The sequence below is a fragment of the Tricharina praecox genome (assembly GCF_024521635.1).
Source record: "Tricharina praecox strain CBS 144465 chromosome Unknown BZA05scaffold_7, whole genome shotgun sequence".
NCBI lineage: Eukaryota > Fungi > Ascomycota > Pezizomycetes > Pezizales > Pyronemataceae > Tricharina > Tricharina praecox.
Genome location: NW_026250409.1, coordinates 723348 through 739535, shown reverse-complemented (window position 1 = coordinate 739535; position 16188 = coordinate 723348). Strand labels below are relative to the sequence as shown.

The following is a 16188-nucleotide window of genomic DNA, read 5'->3' as shown; positions in this document are numbered from 1 at the left end:
CGAAGGATCTCCCTAATATATCACGAAAACCTCGACAGAACCTCCCAAACCTCGATCTGCCAATCTTGCACGACTTGAGCGCTACTTTCACCACAAATTTTGCCCGCAGCACGGACCGAAGCGCGCTGAGCGGATTTTACATATTCTTCGGATCTAATCGCTGTCGACCACCTTCAGTATCATTTCGCCCCGACGGCTGTTTCTTGTCCATTTGTTTTTTCTTTAACCTTTCCGGCTTGCTGGGAGTGTGCTGGGCCTTCGGTCGCACCGGGCGACCGAACAGCCCCGGCACACAACACACCTTCACGGATTCGATTTTCTTTTTTGTTTCTTTCCTTTGGGTATGGGGCGGGGGCGGGTTTTTTACGGGTCGGTGTTTGAACTTTCATTTTTTGGCTTCTGTGGGTGTCTTGGTTTCGATTTGCATTATTATACATTTTTGTGGCGCCGGTTTGTGATTTTTCTGGCGCGAGTTGTGACTTTCTACTTGGTGGGGTGGGGGGTGGGTGTGTGTATGTACTATGCGGTGAAGGTGTGGAGTGGAGTGGAATCCTGTATTTGCCATGTACTTATTATCTTGTGCCGCGAGCCAGAGCCCTTCCGTGTGAGGTACACATGGAGGGGGACACTTGACGATTTGTAAGAGTCGATAGAGAAAAGGCGGCGGGACGGAATGGAAACATATGTCAACAACAATGCCAACCGTGCCAGTGACAGTGACAGTGCTCAAGTGTCTGTGTGTATGTGTGTTGAAGCGCCGAAGTGTTTGAGTGTCTCAGTGTTTGAGTGCTTATGTGTATAAGTGTCTGTGTGTTCAAGTGTTTGGTTGTTTGGTTGTTTGGTTGTTTGATTGTTTGATTGTTTGATTGTTTGATTGTTTGATTGTTTGATTGTTTGATTGTTTGATTGTTTGATTGTTTGATTGTTTGATTGTTTGATTGTTTGATCGTTTGGGTGTTTGAGTGCCCGTGTGTTTGGGTGCTCGTGTGTTCAAGTGTTCAAGTGTCCAAGCGTCCAAGAATTCAACAACACAACACAACAACCCAACAGCAGCCTGACAACAACACAACAGCCTGCTCTGTGTTGCTGTTGCTGTTGCTGCTGTTGCGCTCTACTACATACTTGCCTCCCATCTACGCGCCGTGTTACCATCCTCCTCTGGATCCTCTGGATATTTCGTTGCATCTGCTCTACTCTACACGTAGAGTATCTACAGTATCTAGAGTATTAGATTGCGCGTCCTCGGTGCACATGGCCTCAGCCCGACGTCGACCTCGAGGAGCTCACAGAACCTGTTTGACGTACAGCTGGCAGCAGACATCAGAGATGTGAATGATGGATATAGGATGGGTGGGTATAGGATACAGGATATAGGATGGGTATAGAATGGATGGCAGGATGGTGGTCACCCTACTATTCCTACTATTCCTACTATTCCTGCTATTATTGCTGCGGATGCTGCTGTTACTACTATTGCTGCTGTGGATGCTGTCCGCAGACGTCGAGGAGACGGGATGCGTATGCGGCCTAATCTACAGTGTATAGTAGAGTGGAATAGGTAGTAGAGTGGTAGAGTTGTGGAGTGGTGGAGTGGTGGAGTGGTGGAGTAGAGACGCGGACGGACGTCCGTAATCAATACATTATGAGCCATCGAGGGAGGGAGCAGGCGCACTGATGGACTGGTGGACTGACTGGCTGATGGATGGACGGGCATATCGGGTTTCGCATCAGGAAGCTTGCTTGTCTGCTCGCCTGCTTGCTTGTCTGCTTGTCTGGTGGGGCGCGCGCGCTGCGGGTTATTGGAGAACGGGCTGGCTGCGACTACATATGGTGGTGGTGGTGGTGCTTTTGATTATGCGGGCTGCAGTGATCGCCGTGGAGAGCTTGAGTCTCTCTTTCAAGAGAGAGAGCTGGGCTAGGGGAGGGGGGGCTTTGGGGGAGGGGGGCTGCTCGTGTCGCGGAGGGGAGGGAGGGAGGAAGCGGTTGGTGCTGGGTGCTTGCTGCTTGGTCCTTGTTGCTTGGTGCATGCCGCTGGCAGCTGATGCCTGTGGTGATTACTGTGGTTGGTGAAGTCGCCTGGCTGCATCGCGTGGGGGTGGGTAGTGGTGGTGGTGGGGGGGGGGGGGGAGGTTCTGGGGGTGGCGTGGGGTTGTACTATACCTATGCGATGCGTGCGTGCACTTTTTGCAGCCGCATTCCTGAGCGTGATAGAACATGACTACTATATACTATCGACACGGACTTCGTTCTGGGGGTTGTGCTTTGTTGTGCGCATGTTCTCAAAGGGAGACGAGGGGGCTCGTTGCGCTTGATGCTGTGCCATGACGCATATCGTGGGTTCTCAGACTCTAAGGCTTAAGCCCGGGAGGCTACTTTAGTACTTTGCTACTTTATGCAGCCACTGATTCGTGCGATTGTAGCGCTGGTGGTGAAGCGGGGCAGAAGTCTCGTTCGTCGTCGTCGGTAGGGAGAGAGACAAGGTGTGGGGGAGGGGGGAAAGGAGGCTAGTCATGAAGCATCACTCTGTGATAACTGGTGGGCGCTAAGTCTTGGCGCACAAGGAGGGGCTGCCCTGCCCTAATCGCAGTCATAAGCGAGGAGGGCCATTCGCACACTAACACAGCAAAGCAATTCCGCCCACACACACGCACAACAAGCAAAGGGCACTCCCACACGACGACAACCCGGCCGCCAGCTATACCACCCAACGCCTAACGACCCGACGTCCCGCCGAACGACCGACGCCAGGTACTTTTTCGCCCTCCTACCAGATTTTCTGTCGACGCGAGGCGTTGTTTCTGTTTGAGCGCGAGGGCTGATTTATTGGTTTTGTTGTTTTCGCGCGCAGAAAAGAATAGCACAGCATGGCCGTAGGAAAGAACAAGAGACTTTCGAAGGGAAAGAAGGGTCTCAAGAAGAAGACCATTGACCCCTTCACTCGCAAGGACTGGTACAGCATCAAGGTGAGATTGAGAGCTCACATCGACACGACCGAGAGCTTGATGACTGACGGGTTTCCCCGACTATAGGCTCCTTCGACCTTCGCCACTCGCGAGTAAGACACCCTCCCCTCAACCCCCACATACGTACCTACGAGCAATCATGATACGGAATCGGCCGATATCGGACTCGGGATCGTGTTGGATGGATTGGCTGACGGGAATTCGAATCGCGCGATTAGTGTCGGAAAGACCCTTGTCAACCGTACCACCGGTCTCAAGAACGCCAACGATGCCCTGAAAGGACGCATCTTGGAGGTTTCCCTGGCCGATCTCCAGAAGGACGAGGAGCACTCTTTTCGCAAGGTCAAGCTCCGTGTCGACGAGGTCCAGGGCAAGAACTGCCTGACCAACTTCCACGGTCTCGACTTCACGTCCGACAAGCTCCGCTCGATGGTCCGCAAGTGGCAGACACTAATTGAGGCCAACATCACCGTCAAGACCACTGACGACTACCTCGTTCGCCTGTTCGCCATTGCCTTCACCAAGAAGCGACCAAACCAGGTCAAGACCACCACCTACGCCCAGACCTCGCAGATCCGGGCTATCCGCAAGAAGATGGTCGAGATCATCCAGCGGGAGGCTACCACCTGTAACCTGACCCAGCTTACCACCAAGCTGATCCCCGAGGTTATCGGTCGCGAGATTGAGAAGGCCACCGCTGGAATCTACCCCCTTCAGAACGTGAGTCGAACCCGAATCGACACCCTGTCCCCTCAGCTATCTGACGGTTTTATAGGTGCACATCCGCAAGGTTAAGCTTCTGAAGCAGCCTAAGTTCGACCTCGGTGCCCTCCTGTCCCTGCACGGAGAGTCTTCCCAGGACGATTCGGGCCAGAAGGTCGAGCGGGAGTTCAAGGACGTCGTTCTGGAGGATGTGTAAATTTTTTTGTGCTTCGGGATAGCTGTCAAAAAAATTTCTTGTTCAGATCAAAAAGTTCTCGGTCGTCGTCGTCCTGTCTTGCAAATGAGAGAGGCGTACACAACATAACCATCCGTCGTCTTTACCGCGCGGGGTTTACATGCATAACGACACGTCTTTGGGGTTTGGATTGGGACATTTTACAGGGTGTGCGGTCGGGTTCTTTGGGGTAATCTTTTCTTCTTAGTTTAGGCGTACAGGAAAATGTTTTCCAGCGGACGTCTATCTTTTGTGCAATCCAAACCCATGTTTAGACTCGGCGGTCGGGTCCTGCGAGCCAGCCATATCGTGAGCCAGCCATATCGTCCGCCATGCCATCCGCAGCCAATGTGTGTTGATCGAATGAACCATAGCCGATAGTAATGCCATATCGAAAATCTAATCTTCCGTTAAGACGAGTGTGAATATCACTCGGCTTTCCGTCACGTAATATCCGTTACGTGGTACAGGACACATGGGTCGCCGTCACAGTAGAGCGCAGAGTGCAGAATGCAGGAGGAAATCGGGTTACACTTTGGGTTTGCTACGGTGAAACTCCTCCCTTCAAAAGTTCTTCCGGCCGAAACTGCAGCTTCCGCGGGCTGGGGGAAAGGAGGGAGGCTTACAATCGGGTCGGGCTGGAAGTTATTCCTGAATGGACTGAGGTCTGAGAGGTGTTTGGAGAGGGTGTTTGTCGTCGAGCTCGACTGGGGCTCACGGGGGAGCGAAGCTATATGACTACATAAAAGCACTTACATACTCGCTCTGGTTGTCTCTGGAATAAGGCACAGTACCTATTCGGAGCAAGGCACCGGTATACATATTAGAGTCGAAGACGGCCACACTCGTGCCCGAACCTTGAGTCTGATTGATTTGTGCACTTACCACGCGAGCTGAGCTGCGTCCGAGCTCACTGGGCAGTCAATGGGAGCCGGGCGTTCCTGCGTTCCTACGTTCCTGCGTCTAACCTTCGCGGGCTCGAGGTCTCGACCGCGGGGTTGGGGGGGGGGGGCTACGGAGGTTGAGGGGGATCATTTTCTTGACGTATCTATGGACCTAAGTAGATCATGACGTCCACACCAAAGAGAGCCACCGCCGCGAGACTAGCTAATCGACGTCTCTCGCCTGCCCGCAAGAAAGAAGTACACAGTTATGGAGGTGGGCGCAAGCCGCGAGATACATCCGAGAGGGTAGGGCGTGGTTCGGCCTTACTAGTAGTTATCTGCCCGACCATCCATCTACCTATCCCGGAGGAGGGAACGGTGACGGTGTTTGTTGCACGGGTTTTGGTGTTTGTGGAAGGGCCTATTCGGCCTGGTTTGCTTATTTTCGGGAGTGGTAGGTATGAGGTATGCGTGCATGAGGTTTGTATATAGGTTGGTACCTGAGGATGAATGAAGCCCAGCCAAGGGAAATCGCGGCTGGGGTGCGGGTGGTGGGGTGGGCCGACACTGCGATGCGGCATCGCGTTTAGTGTGACTGGGAGAGCTGCTAGCTAACTACCGCTACTCTACCACCCAAAGTCACCCCCGAGCGGCGAACTACTTCACGCTTCACAACATCAACAATCCCTCCTCCTTCATCTTACTTCCACCACACCACACCCGACAACAATACAACCACCACAACACCCGTCCGGTTAATAACAACAACCACAACAATTATCACCGCTACAACCACCACCACCACCATAACCACCACAACGACAACAGTGACCACAGATGGAGGAGACACCGCCCGCCCAGCGCCGCAAGCGACCGGCAGCCGTCTACGGAAAATCGGCTAGGAAGCGATTCTCGGCGATTGACGACATCTTCCTATCGTCGAGCTCAACGTCTCGGGCAGGAGGAGGGGAGGGCATGGGGGGAAGAGTGGGTAAACCAGCAGCTCGAGCAGCCAACAAGAAGCCGACCTCCGAGAGCGACGATGGAACTGCGACACAGCTGCGGATCGAGAAGGAATTGTCGCAGGAGCATGCCCGTGAGGACGAGATGAAGGTGTTCGATTTCCCCTCCAGCGACGAGGCCGAGGATGCGCAGGCCGCTGTTCGCACGTTAAAGCGCAAACGCGTCCCCACTACTACCACCACTATCACCACCACCACCGCCCCCGCCGCCGCCGCAGGCAAGACCGCGAAGAGCAAGACTACAACTACAACCAAAACCACCACCGCCGCCGCCGCCGCGACCACCGCCGTCCCGGTCAAGAGAGCTAGCACCACCGAGGCGGATAATATGGCTACGAGGAATAAACGCACCACGCGCGTGAAGCTGGAGGAGCCGAGTACGAATAAGCTTACCTCTACTGCGAAGATTACAAAGGTTGCGAGACGAGCGGCGCCGCCGGCAAAGAAGAAGGAGAGTGCCATGGAGAAGGAGGAGGTGCAACCGGAGAGGATGGAGGTTGAGGACGAGAAGGTTGTGGCGCCGCCGAAGCGCACGCGCGTGATGCGTACGCAGTCTCACCAACCTGAGGAGAAGCCGGCTGTGACCGCCGAGAAGCCGAGCGCGTCGCAGGACCGCAAGCAGAGGCCATCAAGGAATATCGAGATTGTCGTTGCTAGTCCTCGACACAAGGCCGCACAGAAGCCTAAGCCGGCGGTTGAGAAAGCGATGACCGAGAAGCCGACGAACGAGAAGATGAAGGCGCCGAAGCTGCAGAAATCGAAGCTAGCGAAGACGGACAGTCTGAAGACCGTTCCGGAGGAGACGAATACGGTGCCCGTGACAGCTGCGAAGAAACCTAAGGCCGCTCGGAAAGACGCTGTAGCTGCTGTGAAGAAGCCTAAGGCCGCTCGGAAGGACGCTACAGCTGCTGTGAAGTCGAAGAGAGATAGTCCACCAACCGACTCGATCTTCGGGCTTTTTACGGAGGAAATTACCCCAGTAGTGCGTCGCAAGAGGCTTATTGATACTCTTGGAGCCAGCGACGCTACCGAGGGGCCACGGAAGAAGAGCCGCTCGCCATCTCAGGATCTCGGCGGTCCTATTGCTCGACCGAAATCAGGCTCGACCTCCCAGGAATCTTCGCAGGAGATCCTAGTCACTGGTTTACAGAGACAGATGAACGATGGCGCTCGCGTCACATATGCCCGACAGAGGTCATACAGGATGGAAGAGCCCGGTAGTCTGGAGGACCTGCTGAATATCCCTCTTCCCGATATCACGTCTATGCAGAGCGGAAGACGCCGTCTTGAGTACCCCGCGCCGTCTACCACCATCGAGAAGACCAGTACGAAAGCGCCAATTGGGCATCCGGCGGTAATGAGCGTCCACGAGATGAAGGTGACCGGAGAACAAACTATGTTTCTTGACGATGTTGAGTACCTTTTCGATGGCCTCGAAGGAAGCCTCGAATCTAGACGAACCGGGTGAGAACATTCCCCTCCGCGTATAAGTCTACAACAGCTAACCGGTGCACATAGATACTTCGAGTTGGTCAAGAAGCTAGCCAACAAGGATTTCAATCAGAAGTTTCGCAGAAACTCATTCGATGAACGACTCCTGGTCAAGATGGACCAACAGACCGATGAGGTAAAGGGTTTCCCCCCCGGCTTTCAATCAACACAGCTAACTTTGTGGAGATGATCTTGTGCGCGCTCGGCTATCTCGTTCTCGGCTTTATCAAGAACGATCCAACGCCTCGGATCATGTTTTATGTCACTAAAAACGGTGTTATGCCGATGTTGACGAAGATGCTGGGATCGTCTAAGGACGTATCCGCACTCGCTCAGGATGAGAAGATTAAGTTGTCGAAGTTTGCAACCGAGGATCTCAACGACCTTCGTGCTATGATTGAGAAATCTGGAGTTTTGGGCAAGGGCGTCAACACAATATCTTTGCAGCTGATTGCGCTGCAAATCCTGGACCTACTGGTCAGGAAATTTCGGAGCCACGGAAGCACCAGCGAGATATTGTCCAAGGGCGTGCTGCGGGGCTTGTTGAACATCCTCAGTCCGTTTGCGACTTCAAAACAATATCCCAAGAGCCTTAAGATACGCGGACCGTATGCTCTGGAGCTTCCAATTTCGATCCTCGAGGCATACACCATGGGTGGATGCGGATCACTCGAGATGCAGGTCGCGGCGGACAAGTTGGTTGTTCTAGCCAACCTTCTCCCGGCTATGCGCGGGTGGGGCTGCGACGAGAAGCTGCGCGATTCGTTGTTGCTGCTGCTCCGTTTGCACATCAACATCACCAACAATGTCCCGGTCGTGTGCGATATCTTTGCGGAGTCTTCGATTATCTGCAGCCTGGTTGCTATAATCAAGGAGATGTTCCAGGCGTTGTCCGGAAACCTCGAGGAGTTGCAGCGACTTATCTCCGTGGACTTTCTTGTCCTGAGCTTGGGACTGATGCTGAATTTCGCCGAGTTCTCTTCGAAGGCGAGGGCGGCGGTTGGCGATAGAGGTTTGTTCATCCCCCCCTCACCCTCGTGTGATCGCTCTTCTAATTCGGTTACAGTGGTGGAGTCCATCGAAGGGACTCCCCTGGCAATCGATGTTCTCCTAGATATTTTCCTGGAGAACCAGGAGCGTATCGCGGAGGTAGGTACCCCCCTATATCCTTGGCTCGATGTGCTCTAATGTAATACAGGCGGACTCAATGGAAGCCTCGCACACGAACGTGGCCTTCGGATATCTGGCAGTTCTCCTGGGGGACCTCAGCCAAGAGGACCACATCCGCTACCGGATGCGCGGGCGGCTCCCCAACTCGAGTCTGAAGTGTGTCCTGACCGCGGTCGAGGAGTTCATCGCCCACCACCGCAAGGTGGACGCGGCCATGTTCGGCACTGAGGACGACGACGACGAAGACCTGGCCAATGCCGCCGCCCAGAACCCTGACATGGAGGCGAGCACGGCAAGGCTCCAACATGTCGCGATCCGGCTTCGCGCTTACGCGTGATCCCTCCACGGGGATCATGCGTAAGGCACGAGCGGAGCGGTCGCGACTGTTTTTTTTTTTGTATGTTTTATTTGGGTGGCTACCAGTACTTCTATGAATACATGTATTTTTTTTTCTTTCTTGTTTTTTATTCTTTGGGCAAGGCAGATGGAGTTGAATTGGGTATCAAAGTTTACTGTAACATGTATATCTTAGAGGGGGGGTTGTATATTCTTTTTTTATGTTGTTATTATGTTGTGTCTTGCAGGCGTTCCATAGCGGATATATCTACTGTAAAGGTATGGTGGTTGCGGGTAATTGCGGATTTTTTGGTTGGAAATGATTGTCAATGGATGGATGGGTGTACTTTTTGGTGGGGAAATGGAGCTGGTGGAGGTGGATGTTCGGGGGAATAGCATTACTCGCGGGATAGACCAAGAGTCTCTGGTGCGGAGAAGCTGTTCGCGGGGGAATACGATGCCAAACGTGGTGGATGATCGGATACAAAAAAGCGAGTTATTTCTTATGTTCACTGCTTTCAGAGACTGCACTGGCTGCGACGCGGGTTGTAGAGGGGAGCTTAGAGGTGGGGTTTCTAGTGGAGGTCGATGCTTATTCTTTCGGTCTTATGCGATACACACGGCGTCTATGAATACAATTCCATTTGCATTCAAATCATTATATCTAGCATTATACCGCTGAATATACGCCGTAAAAAAGGACTTTTCGAAGTATGTACAATACACCACACCACGCACGTCGCATCGCATCCCACCACACGCAACAACTTAAAGCTGAAACTTGGTCCGCACCTTATCCATCCCGCCCTTCCACTGGAACACGGTATCCTTCTTGACGCCCCTCTCCACTCTCCGCAGCTTCAGCGTGAACCGCGGCCCAATCTCTTGCAGTCCCACCCGCACTCCCAGGCCCTCCATGCCCTTTCCGCCATCCGCCTTGGTGGGGTCCAACCCGAAGCCCGCTTCTTTCTCGGTCTCGCGCTTCTCGCGGAAAACGTATCTGTGTCGCCGGAAGAAGATGAAGTCGCGCTGGTTGTGCAGCGTGACTACCTGTCGTCCTTGGAACTGTGGCTGCTGCGGGAACAGAGACTGGAATAGCCCCGCGGTGGTCTTTCCTAGCGGCGTCAGGAAATTGTTGAGGATCAGCTCGGGGATGTGCGATGTCGGCCGGCCGTGCCCGCTGATGCGCTTCGCCGGCTGGTAGTTGGAGACGGTGAACCGGAAAGTCGGGCCCTCCGGCAGCACGATGATGGTCAGTGCGTCGATGAGCTTGCTCTCGACGTTGGCGATCATGATGTGTGAGTACGGCTTGCGGACCTCGCCGGTGGCGGGATCGATAGTGGTGGGCTTTGCGGCGATCTTGGCCATCTCGACGATGCCGAGGTCGTTGTTGCGCGGGAGATATGTGGTGTTGGGGAAGAGATTTGCCAGCTCCTCGGCCTGGTCGTGGGTGTGGTTGAAGCGCGAAGTGGTGAGCAGGATCCGCGGCGGAGCTCCTGGCGGCCGGTCCAATGTCGGGAACAGCGCCGCGGTCTCCGCGTCCTCCGCCAGCGTCGCCTGGTTCTCTTCGTGCGCCGCGATCTCCGCCGCTGCCGCTGCCTCCTCCGCCGCCTCTGCTGCCGCCTCCTCCCCCGTCACTCCCTCCGCCTTTGCCTCATCCGCCGTGCCCGCAGTGGTGGTGGTGGGCACCGCGCCCGGAATCCGCTCGTCCCATACCCGCTTGCGCTCTATGGTGTCTGGGAGGTTGGTAGAAAGACGGGTTTCCCGCAGCGACGGGTCTTTAGCTTCGACCTTTTTGCGGTCGAACTTTTCCTTGCGCTTTGCGGCGGCGAGCGCGGATTTGATGCGGATGTTGTGCGCTTGCCGGTGCACCTTGTTGGGGATGTTGAAGGTCGCGGACGTGTTCTGCGACGTGGAGGTTTTCTTGACTTTCGGCATCGTGGCGGTTGTGAGGCGGTGCGGTGAGGTGATGGTGAATTGTGTGGTGGAAGGTGCAGGTGAGGTTGCTGGGGAAAAAATGTCCCAAGTTTAGTTACCAGGGTTCGATTGAGAAGTCTCAGGGAGCACATATGGGGCTAAGACATTACGGGAATAAATACCGCATAGAGTTAAACTGGCCTGGAAACTTCCTCGATCTGGCTAAATCGACCCTATCAGACAATTTTTCGGTATTTGCAGAATGCAATTCCTATTTTCAGGTGTTGAAAGCCAGAGGGAAGTGTGTGACTTTGGGAAAGCGCGGTGTGGACCATGAGTCGCCAAATACCCCTCCCCCGCTTCTTGGTGTTTCCTCCAAAAAAGTCAAGACTATTCACCACCTCCGCCACAATACGGGCCGCAACCCCGACATTACTCACTCCGAAACCCCGGCTGTACTCATCGGCCCAGTACTTAACCAGCAGAGTTTCAGCCAGTCCTTTGTTCTCGTGCCGTACCTTCTCCACCACCGTCCGCACCACCGGCCGATTCGAAGTCCGGGAAACCCAGCTATCCACGCAAGAGAACGAAATGGCGACCACCAAAACCGGGCAGCCGCTTGACCGCGGCATTCTCGACACGCTCCTGCGCCGCCGACTCTTCTACACGCCCTCGTTCGAGATCTACGGCGGTGTTTCGGGGCTCTACGACTATGGGCCCCCGGGCTGCGCCCTGCAGGCGAACATCGTCGATGCTTGGAGGAAACATTTCGTGCTCGAGGAGGACATGATGGAGGTCGATTGCACCATGTTGACTCCTCACGATGTCCTGAAGACCTCTGGACACGTCGATAAGTTTGCCGATTGGATGTGCAAGGACCCCAAGACGGGCGAGATCTTCAGGGCCGACCATCTTGTCGAGGAGGTCTTGGAGGCAAGGTTGAAGGGTGATCTCCAGGCGAGGGGCATCAAGATCGAAAAGGAAGAGAGTGATGATAAGAAGAAGAAGAAGGTCAAGGAGATCAAGGCCGTCAAGCTGGACGATGCTGTCGTGCAGGAATACCAGGAGACTTTGGCAAAGGTGAGTGCCGTGGAGTTGTTCAGTTCGGGCTCATTATATCTGGCTACAATGAGTCAAGCGATCACTGCCCGTCACTCGAGAATCTTCGAGGATTGGACTGACATTGAGTCCAGATTGACAATTACGATGGCGCTGAGCTCGGCGAGCTCATCTTCAAGCACAACATCACCAACCCGGCCAATGGAAACCCGTTGGAGCCCCCGGTGGCCTTTAACCTGATGTTCTCGACCTCAATTGGTCCTTCCTCGAACCTGCCCGGTTACCTGCGCCCCGAAACTGCACAGGGCCAGTTCCTTACCTTCTCCAAGCTGTTGGAATTCAACAACGCCAAGATGCCTTTCGCCTCTGCGTCCATCGGAAAGTCCTTCCGTAACGAGATCTCGCCCAAATCCGGTCTTCTCCGTGTCCGCGAGTTCTTGATGGCCGAAATTGAGCACTTCGTAGACCCCAACGAGAAGTCTCACCCCCGCTTTGCCGAGGTGGCCGACACCGTCTCCCTCAACTTCCTGGACCGTCACATCCAGCAGTCCGGCAAGACCACGCTCGTCACCAAGACTGTCGGCGAGGCTGTTAAGGAGGGAATGGTGGACAACGAGACTCTCGGATACTTCCTCGCTCGCATCTACCTGTTCCTGACCGAGCTCGGCATTGATCCCGAGAAGCTCCGTTTTCGTCAGCACATGCCCAACGAGATGGCCCACTACGCCGCTGACTGCTGGGATGCCGAGCTCCTGACTTCGTACGGCTGGGTCGAGTGTGTTGGCTGTGCCGACCGTTCTGCCTACGATCTTACCGTGCACTCCAAGAAAACCGGCCAGCCGCTGATCGTCCGCGAGAACCTGGACAAGCCCGTTGAGTGGGAGGAGTGGGACGTCGACGTGGACAAGAAGTGGATGGGCCCGCGCTTCCGCAAGGACGCCAAGAAAGTCGAGCAGGCAATCGAGGCGATTCCGCAAGCGCAGCGCGAGATCCTCGCCGTCCAGAAGGCGAACGGCCAGCCCGTGATGATCACCGTCGAGGGCCTTGGCGAAGTCAAGCTCGAAAAGGTCGAGATCGTCAAGCGCAAGAAGCAGCAGCACGTCCGCGAATACACGCCGAATGTCATCGAGCCGTCTTTCGGTATCGGCCGTATCTTCTACTCGTTGATCGAGCACATCTACTACACGCGCCCCGAAGACGCTGCCCGCGGCGTGCTCGCGTTCCCGCCAAAGCTAGCACCCACAAAGGTCCTCATCGTCCCCCTCTCCTCCAACAGGGACTTTGACGCCACCGTCGACAAGCTCTCGCGCACCATGCGCAAGGGTGGAATCGCAAACCGTGTAGACGCCTCGGGCGCCAGCATCGGGAAGCGGTATGCCCGCAACGACGAGCTGGGCACTCCCTTCGGTGTCACTGTGGACTTCCAGACGCTGAAGGATAACACCATCACTCTGCGAGAACGTGACACGATGAAGCAGGTGCGCAGCAGCATCGAGGACGTTGTTAAGATCGTCAAGGACATCATTGAGGGCACGGAGACTTGGGATGTGGTCGTGGAAAGGTTGGGCGAGTTCCAGGGTCAGGAGCTGGAGTAAATTTGCCTTTTCTTGTAATTTCAAGAACGGGTGGCTAGATGTACACAGCAATCTAGATCTTGCGGGATGATTGTTCTTTGCTGCTACACTTGTTGCCTTGGCTGTGGTTAGGAAAGTTTTCTCTTCTCGCTTCAGGATGGAGGATCGTGCACATGCACCGACCTGTCAGAAATGCTTGTCCTGAGTGATAGTCACAGAGCCGCACCTTAAACCTGAAGGATGATATTTCTCAGTGAACGCAGCCCAAAAAGGTAATGAAACAGGAAAATCCGCAAAATCCAGCAAAGCAAACCCCCAAAAGGATAGAATGGAAAAAGAAAAAAGACAAAGCGAATAGAACAACAGTAAGTTGACTACAGAGCAGGAACAGAGAAAACGCCTAGAAACCGAACTCAACTCCTCCGAACGCGCCCATCCAGGTGCCTGCCTGGTCATGTCAACTACAGTCTATTCATACACCCATCAACTGGAGACCGAAGAGGAGTCGCCGTCGTTGTTGCCGCCGTTGTGGTCCTCTTCCTCCGTAGCCCCGGCCGCCGTGACCCATCCCTTGACGAGATAGGCAGGAACGACAACACTCTATGTCACTGTCGTATCCAGTCTTGCCCGTTCAGCGCCCGGCAGCTGCCGTCCCTGCGTATCCTTCAGATCACCGGCCTCCCTTCCAGCCGCGGCCCGTTTCCTAGCCTCCGCACGCCTTCTCTCCCGCCGTCTCCGCTCTCCCTCACTCTCCTCGCTCGAGTAGCCGCCGTCGTCGTCCTCATCCGCACTCGACTCGTCCCACACATCGTCGCGGTTGACACTGTGTCTGCGTCGTCCCGGGTGCGCGTGCGCCGTCAACCGTGCCTCCTCGCTCTGCTCCTCCAGCTCGCACTCGGGCGGCTCCACCCAGCCCGCGGGCACCACGCATGGCAGCGCTACACCAATGCTCGCTGCGCGGTTGAGGTACGCCGGCGCTGGTTGCCCCGTGAGCGCCGCACACAGGTGCGAGCTGAAGTGGTTGCAGTTCCGCGTGAGGAGATTGTAGCTCGGGCCTAGAAACACCAGACTTGCCTTTCACGCACACCACACTTATCAGTTCCGTCCCGTTCCCCCTTCCTCCCCCTTCCAAAAAAAGAAAAGGTGAACTCACCTCTCTCACGATCTCGTCAATCTCCTCTGCATTGGCATATGTGAAGCCATGAAGGATCTCAGTCTTCCACGTTCCACCGGGGGGCTCGGTCTTCGGTTTCGTCCAGTATACGCCCGTGACGCCGGGGCGGTCGTGGCCGCCAAAGGCATACTCCTTGTCGCCGATTGCGACGCCCGTGTGCAGCAACGACGTGCCGATCGTCCATAGGAACGACGACAGCCGCCCACGTGGGAGAAGGTCGTACACGTTTATTCGCACTTCTGTCTTCGCGATTGTGTGTGTCGATGGCCGCGTGTGCGTTGACGCCGTGGAGGACATCATGCTTGCGGTTGCTATTGCTGCTGGTGGTGCGGGTGCGGTTGCTGCTGCTGCTGGTAAGGGTAAGGGTGCGGGAACGGGTGCTGGTGAGGTGCGTGAGGTTGGCCGGGCTGAGGTGGGAGTTATGTACGTAGAGTATAATAGCTCTTCCTTGAATCGCTCGCTTGGCAAGGGATGCTTGCACCGCCTGCCTGGGGTAGTCCTATCGGAGTGAAGCTTGGTGCCGTCGTTTTGGTTGTGTTGTAATTAGCGCCTATAGTGGGATTAGCCCGGGAATGGGTTTCTTGGCAGATGGGTCTTGTAGATATCGTATGTACACGGGTGTAAGGGTAAGTGGTGCACCCCATTCAGCGCCATTTGGTAGTGGTGGTGGTGCACAACTTTCCCTCACACCCGAGTACCTAGTAGACAACACCTGGTTCGCTCGCAGAGATACCTACTAGTAGAACTTCATTATTCACTCTGAGCCTACCTCCCGGTGCACAGCACATGTCCACATCCACTTGATCTAACACGGCCGCACCACCGCACCACCGCACCGTCCCGGCCACACGCCAGGACCGCTCCCCCCACAAGGCCGTGCTCACGGCCTTAGGTATTGGAGGACAGGGCACGGCAACTAGAACACCCAAACGCCTCAACTACCTTCGTTGCTGCTCTTCATCGTCTCCTCAAACCGATTCGTCCAGGAAATCTAGTCCAAGCCCGTGGTAACAAGCCACGCGTTATTGGCCATGAACGGGAGGCTCGTTTGGGGGGGATTTCCATCATAGCCATCATAGACAACAGTGGGCCATTGACGTTCGTTTCAAAGCAGATGAGCATGCTCCTGCCTGCTGGAGGAGGAGGAGAGGGACTGTCCTAGGCGAGTAAACTTGTGGCTACATATCGGAAAAGGACACCCGGCTACGATAGGCGGACATCGCTATCTGGTTTACATATATCTCGCCGGCGGACTCGAGCTTTGCCGAGATCAAATCATCTAGGTATGGTAGCTAGGTGCTGGTGCCGACTTCGGCGGTGCAGAGGCCTTCCCGACGTAGATAACTACGATTACCTATGCGAAGAGCAGAATAAAATTTTATTCCGACGGACATCTTGTCCGTTGGCTCCTTTTTTTGAAAAAGGAGCGAGATATTTCCAACTCGTTTCTGGCCATTCCTCCGAGGGTTATGTATTTTTACATCTCGACTGGTGGTCAGATTATTTTCCAATCGAGGTCAATTCATTAGTGTAGTCGATTACAGTTGCTCGTGCGTGTTTTTGTTTTGGGATTTTGTTGAAAGTACCGACGTTCAGTCGTCTTTTTTTGATTCACATATGTCAAGTCTAGACGGTCGAATTTTATCGATTTGCTGTTTTGC

At 54.8% G+C, this 16188-nt stretch overlaps 6 protein-coding genes across 6 annotated transcripts; 4 read left to right on the top strand and 2 right to left on the bottom strand.

Annotated features, from left to right (window-relative positions):
• Positions 1-296: 296 nt before the first annotated feature.
• Positions 297-696, top strand: BZA05DRAFT_392468 (uncharacterized protein). The gene has a single exon (XM_051483107.1). The coding sequence runs from the start codon at positions 344-346 to the stop codon at positions 641-643; it is 300 nt and encodes a 99-aa protein (XP_051341209.1). The 5' UTR covers positions 297-343; the 3' UTR covers positions 644-696.
• A 1910-nt stretch (positions 697-2606) lies between these two features.
• BZA05DRAFT_392463 (40S ribosomal protein S1) lies at positions 2607-4180 on the top strand. Its single transcript, XM_051483106.1, has 4 exons — positions 2607-2963; positions 3030-3055; positions 3182-3683; positions 3739-4180. Exons 1-4 carry the CDS (start codon positions 2865-2867, stop codon positions 3880-3882), a joined length of 771 nt encoding a protein of 256 aa, XP_051341208.1. The 5' UTR covers positions 2607-2864; the 3' UTR covers positions 3883-4180.
• A 1241-nt stretch (positions 4181-5421) lies between these two features.
• Positions 5422-8963, top strand: BZA05DRAFT_249249 (uncharacterized protein). Its single transcript, XM_051480016.1, has 5 exons — positions 5422-7270; positions 7325-7433; positions 7484-8309; positions 8364-8446; positions 8496-8963. Exons 1-5 carry the CDS (start codon positions 5622-5624, stop codon positions 8802-8804), a joined length of 2976 nt encoding a protein of 991 aa, XP_051341207.1. The 5' UTR covers positions 5422-5621; the 3' UTR covers positions 8805-8963.
• A 608-nt stretch (positions 8964-9571) lies between these two features.
• BZA05DRAFT_472567 (Brix domain-containing protein) lies at positions 9572-11011 on the bottom strand (the record flags this gene model as incomplete). The annotated part of the gene is made up of 2 exons (XM_051488022.1): positions 10903-11011; positions 9572-10809 (listed from the first exon to the last, which is right to left on the bottom strand). The coding sequence occupies exon 2, from the start codon at positions 10739-10741 to the stop codon at positions 9572-9574; it is 1170 nt and encodes a 389-aa protein (XP_051341206.1). The 5' UTR covers positions 10742-10809; positions 10903-11011.
• Positions 11012-11023: 12 nt separating this feature from the next.
• BZA05DRAFT_249228 (uncharacterized protein) lies at positions 11024-13457 on the top strand. The gene is made up of 2 exons (XM_051480015.1): positions 11024-11800; positions 11914-13457. The coding sequence occupies exons 1-2, from the start codon at positions 11054-11056 to the stop codon at positions 13372-13374; spliced, it is 2208 nt and encodes a 735-aa protein (XP_051341205.1). The 5' UTR covers positions 11024-11053; the 3' UTR covers positions 13375-13457.
• Positions 13458-13546: 89 nt separating this feature from the next.
• On the bottom strand, positions 13547-15031 carry BZA05DRAFT_249222 (PPPDE putative peptidase domain-containing protein). Its single transcript, XM_051480014.1, has 2 exons — positions 14507-15031; positions 13547-14427 (listed from the first exon to the last, which is right to left on the bottom strand). Exons 1-2 carry the CDS (start codon positions 14825-14827, stop codon positions 13954-13956), a joined length of 795 nt encoding a protein of 264 aa, XP_051341204.1. The 5' UTR covers positions 14828-15031; the 3' UTR covers positions 13547-13953.
• Positions 15032-16188: the final 1157 nt, after the last annotated feature.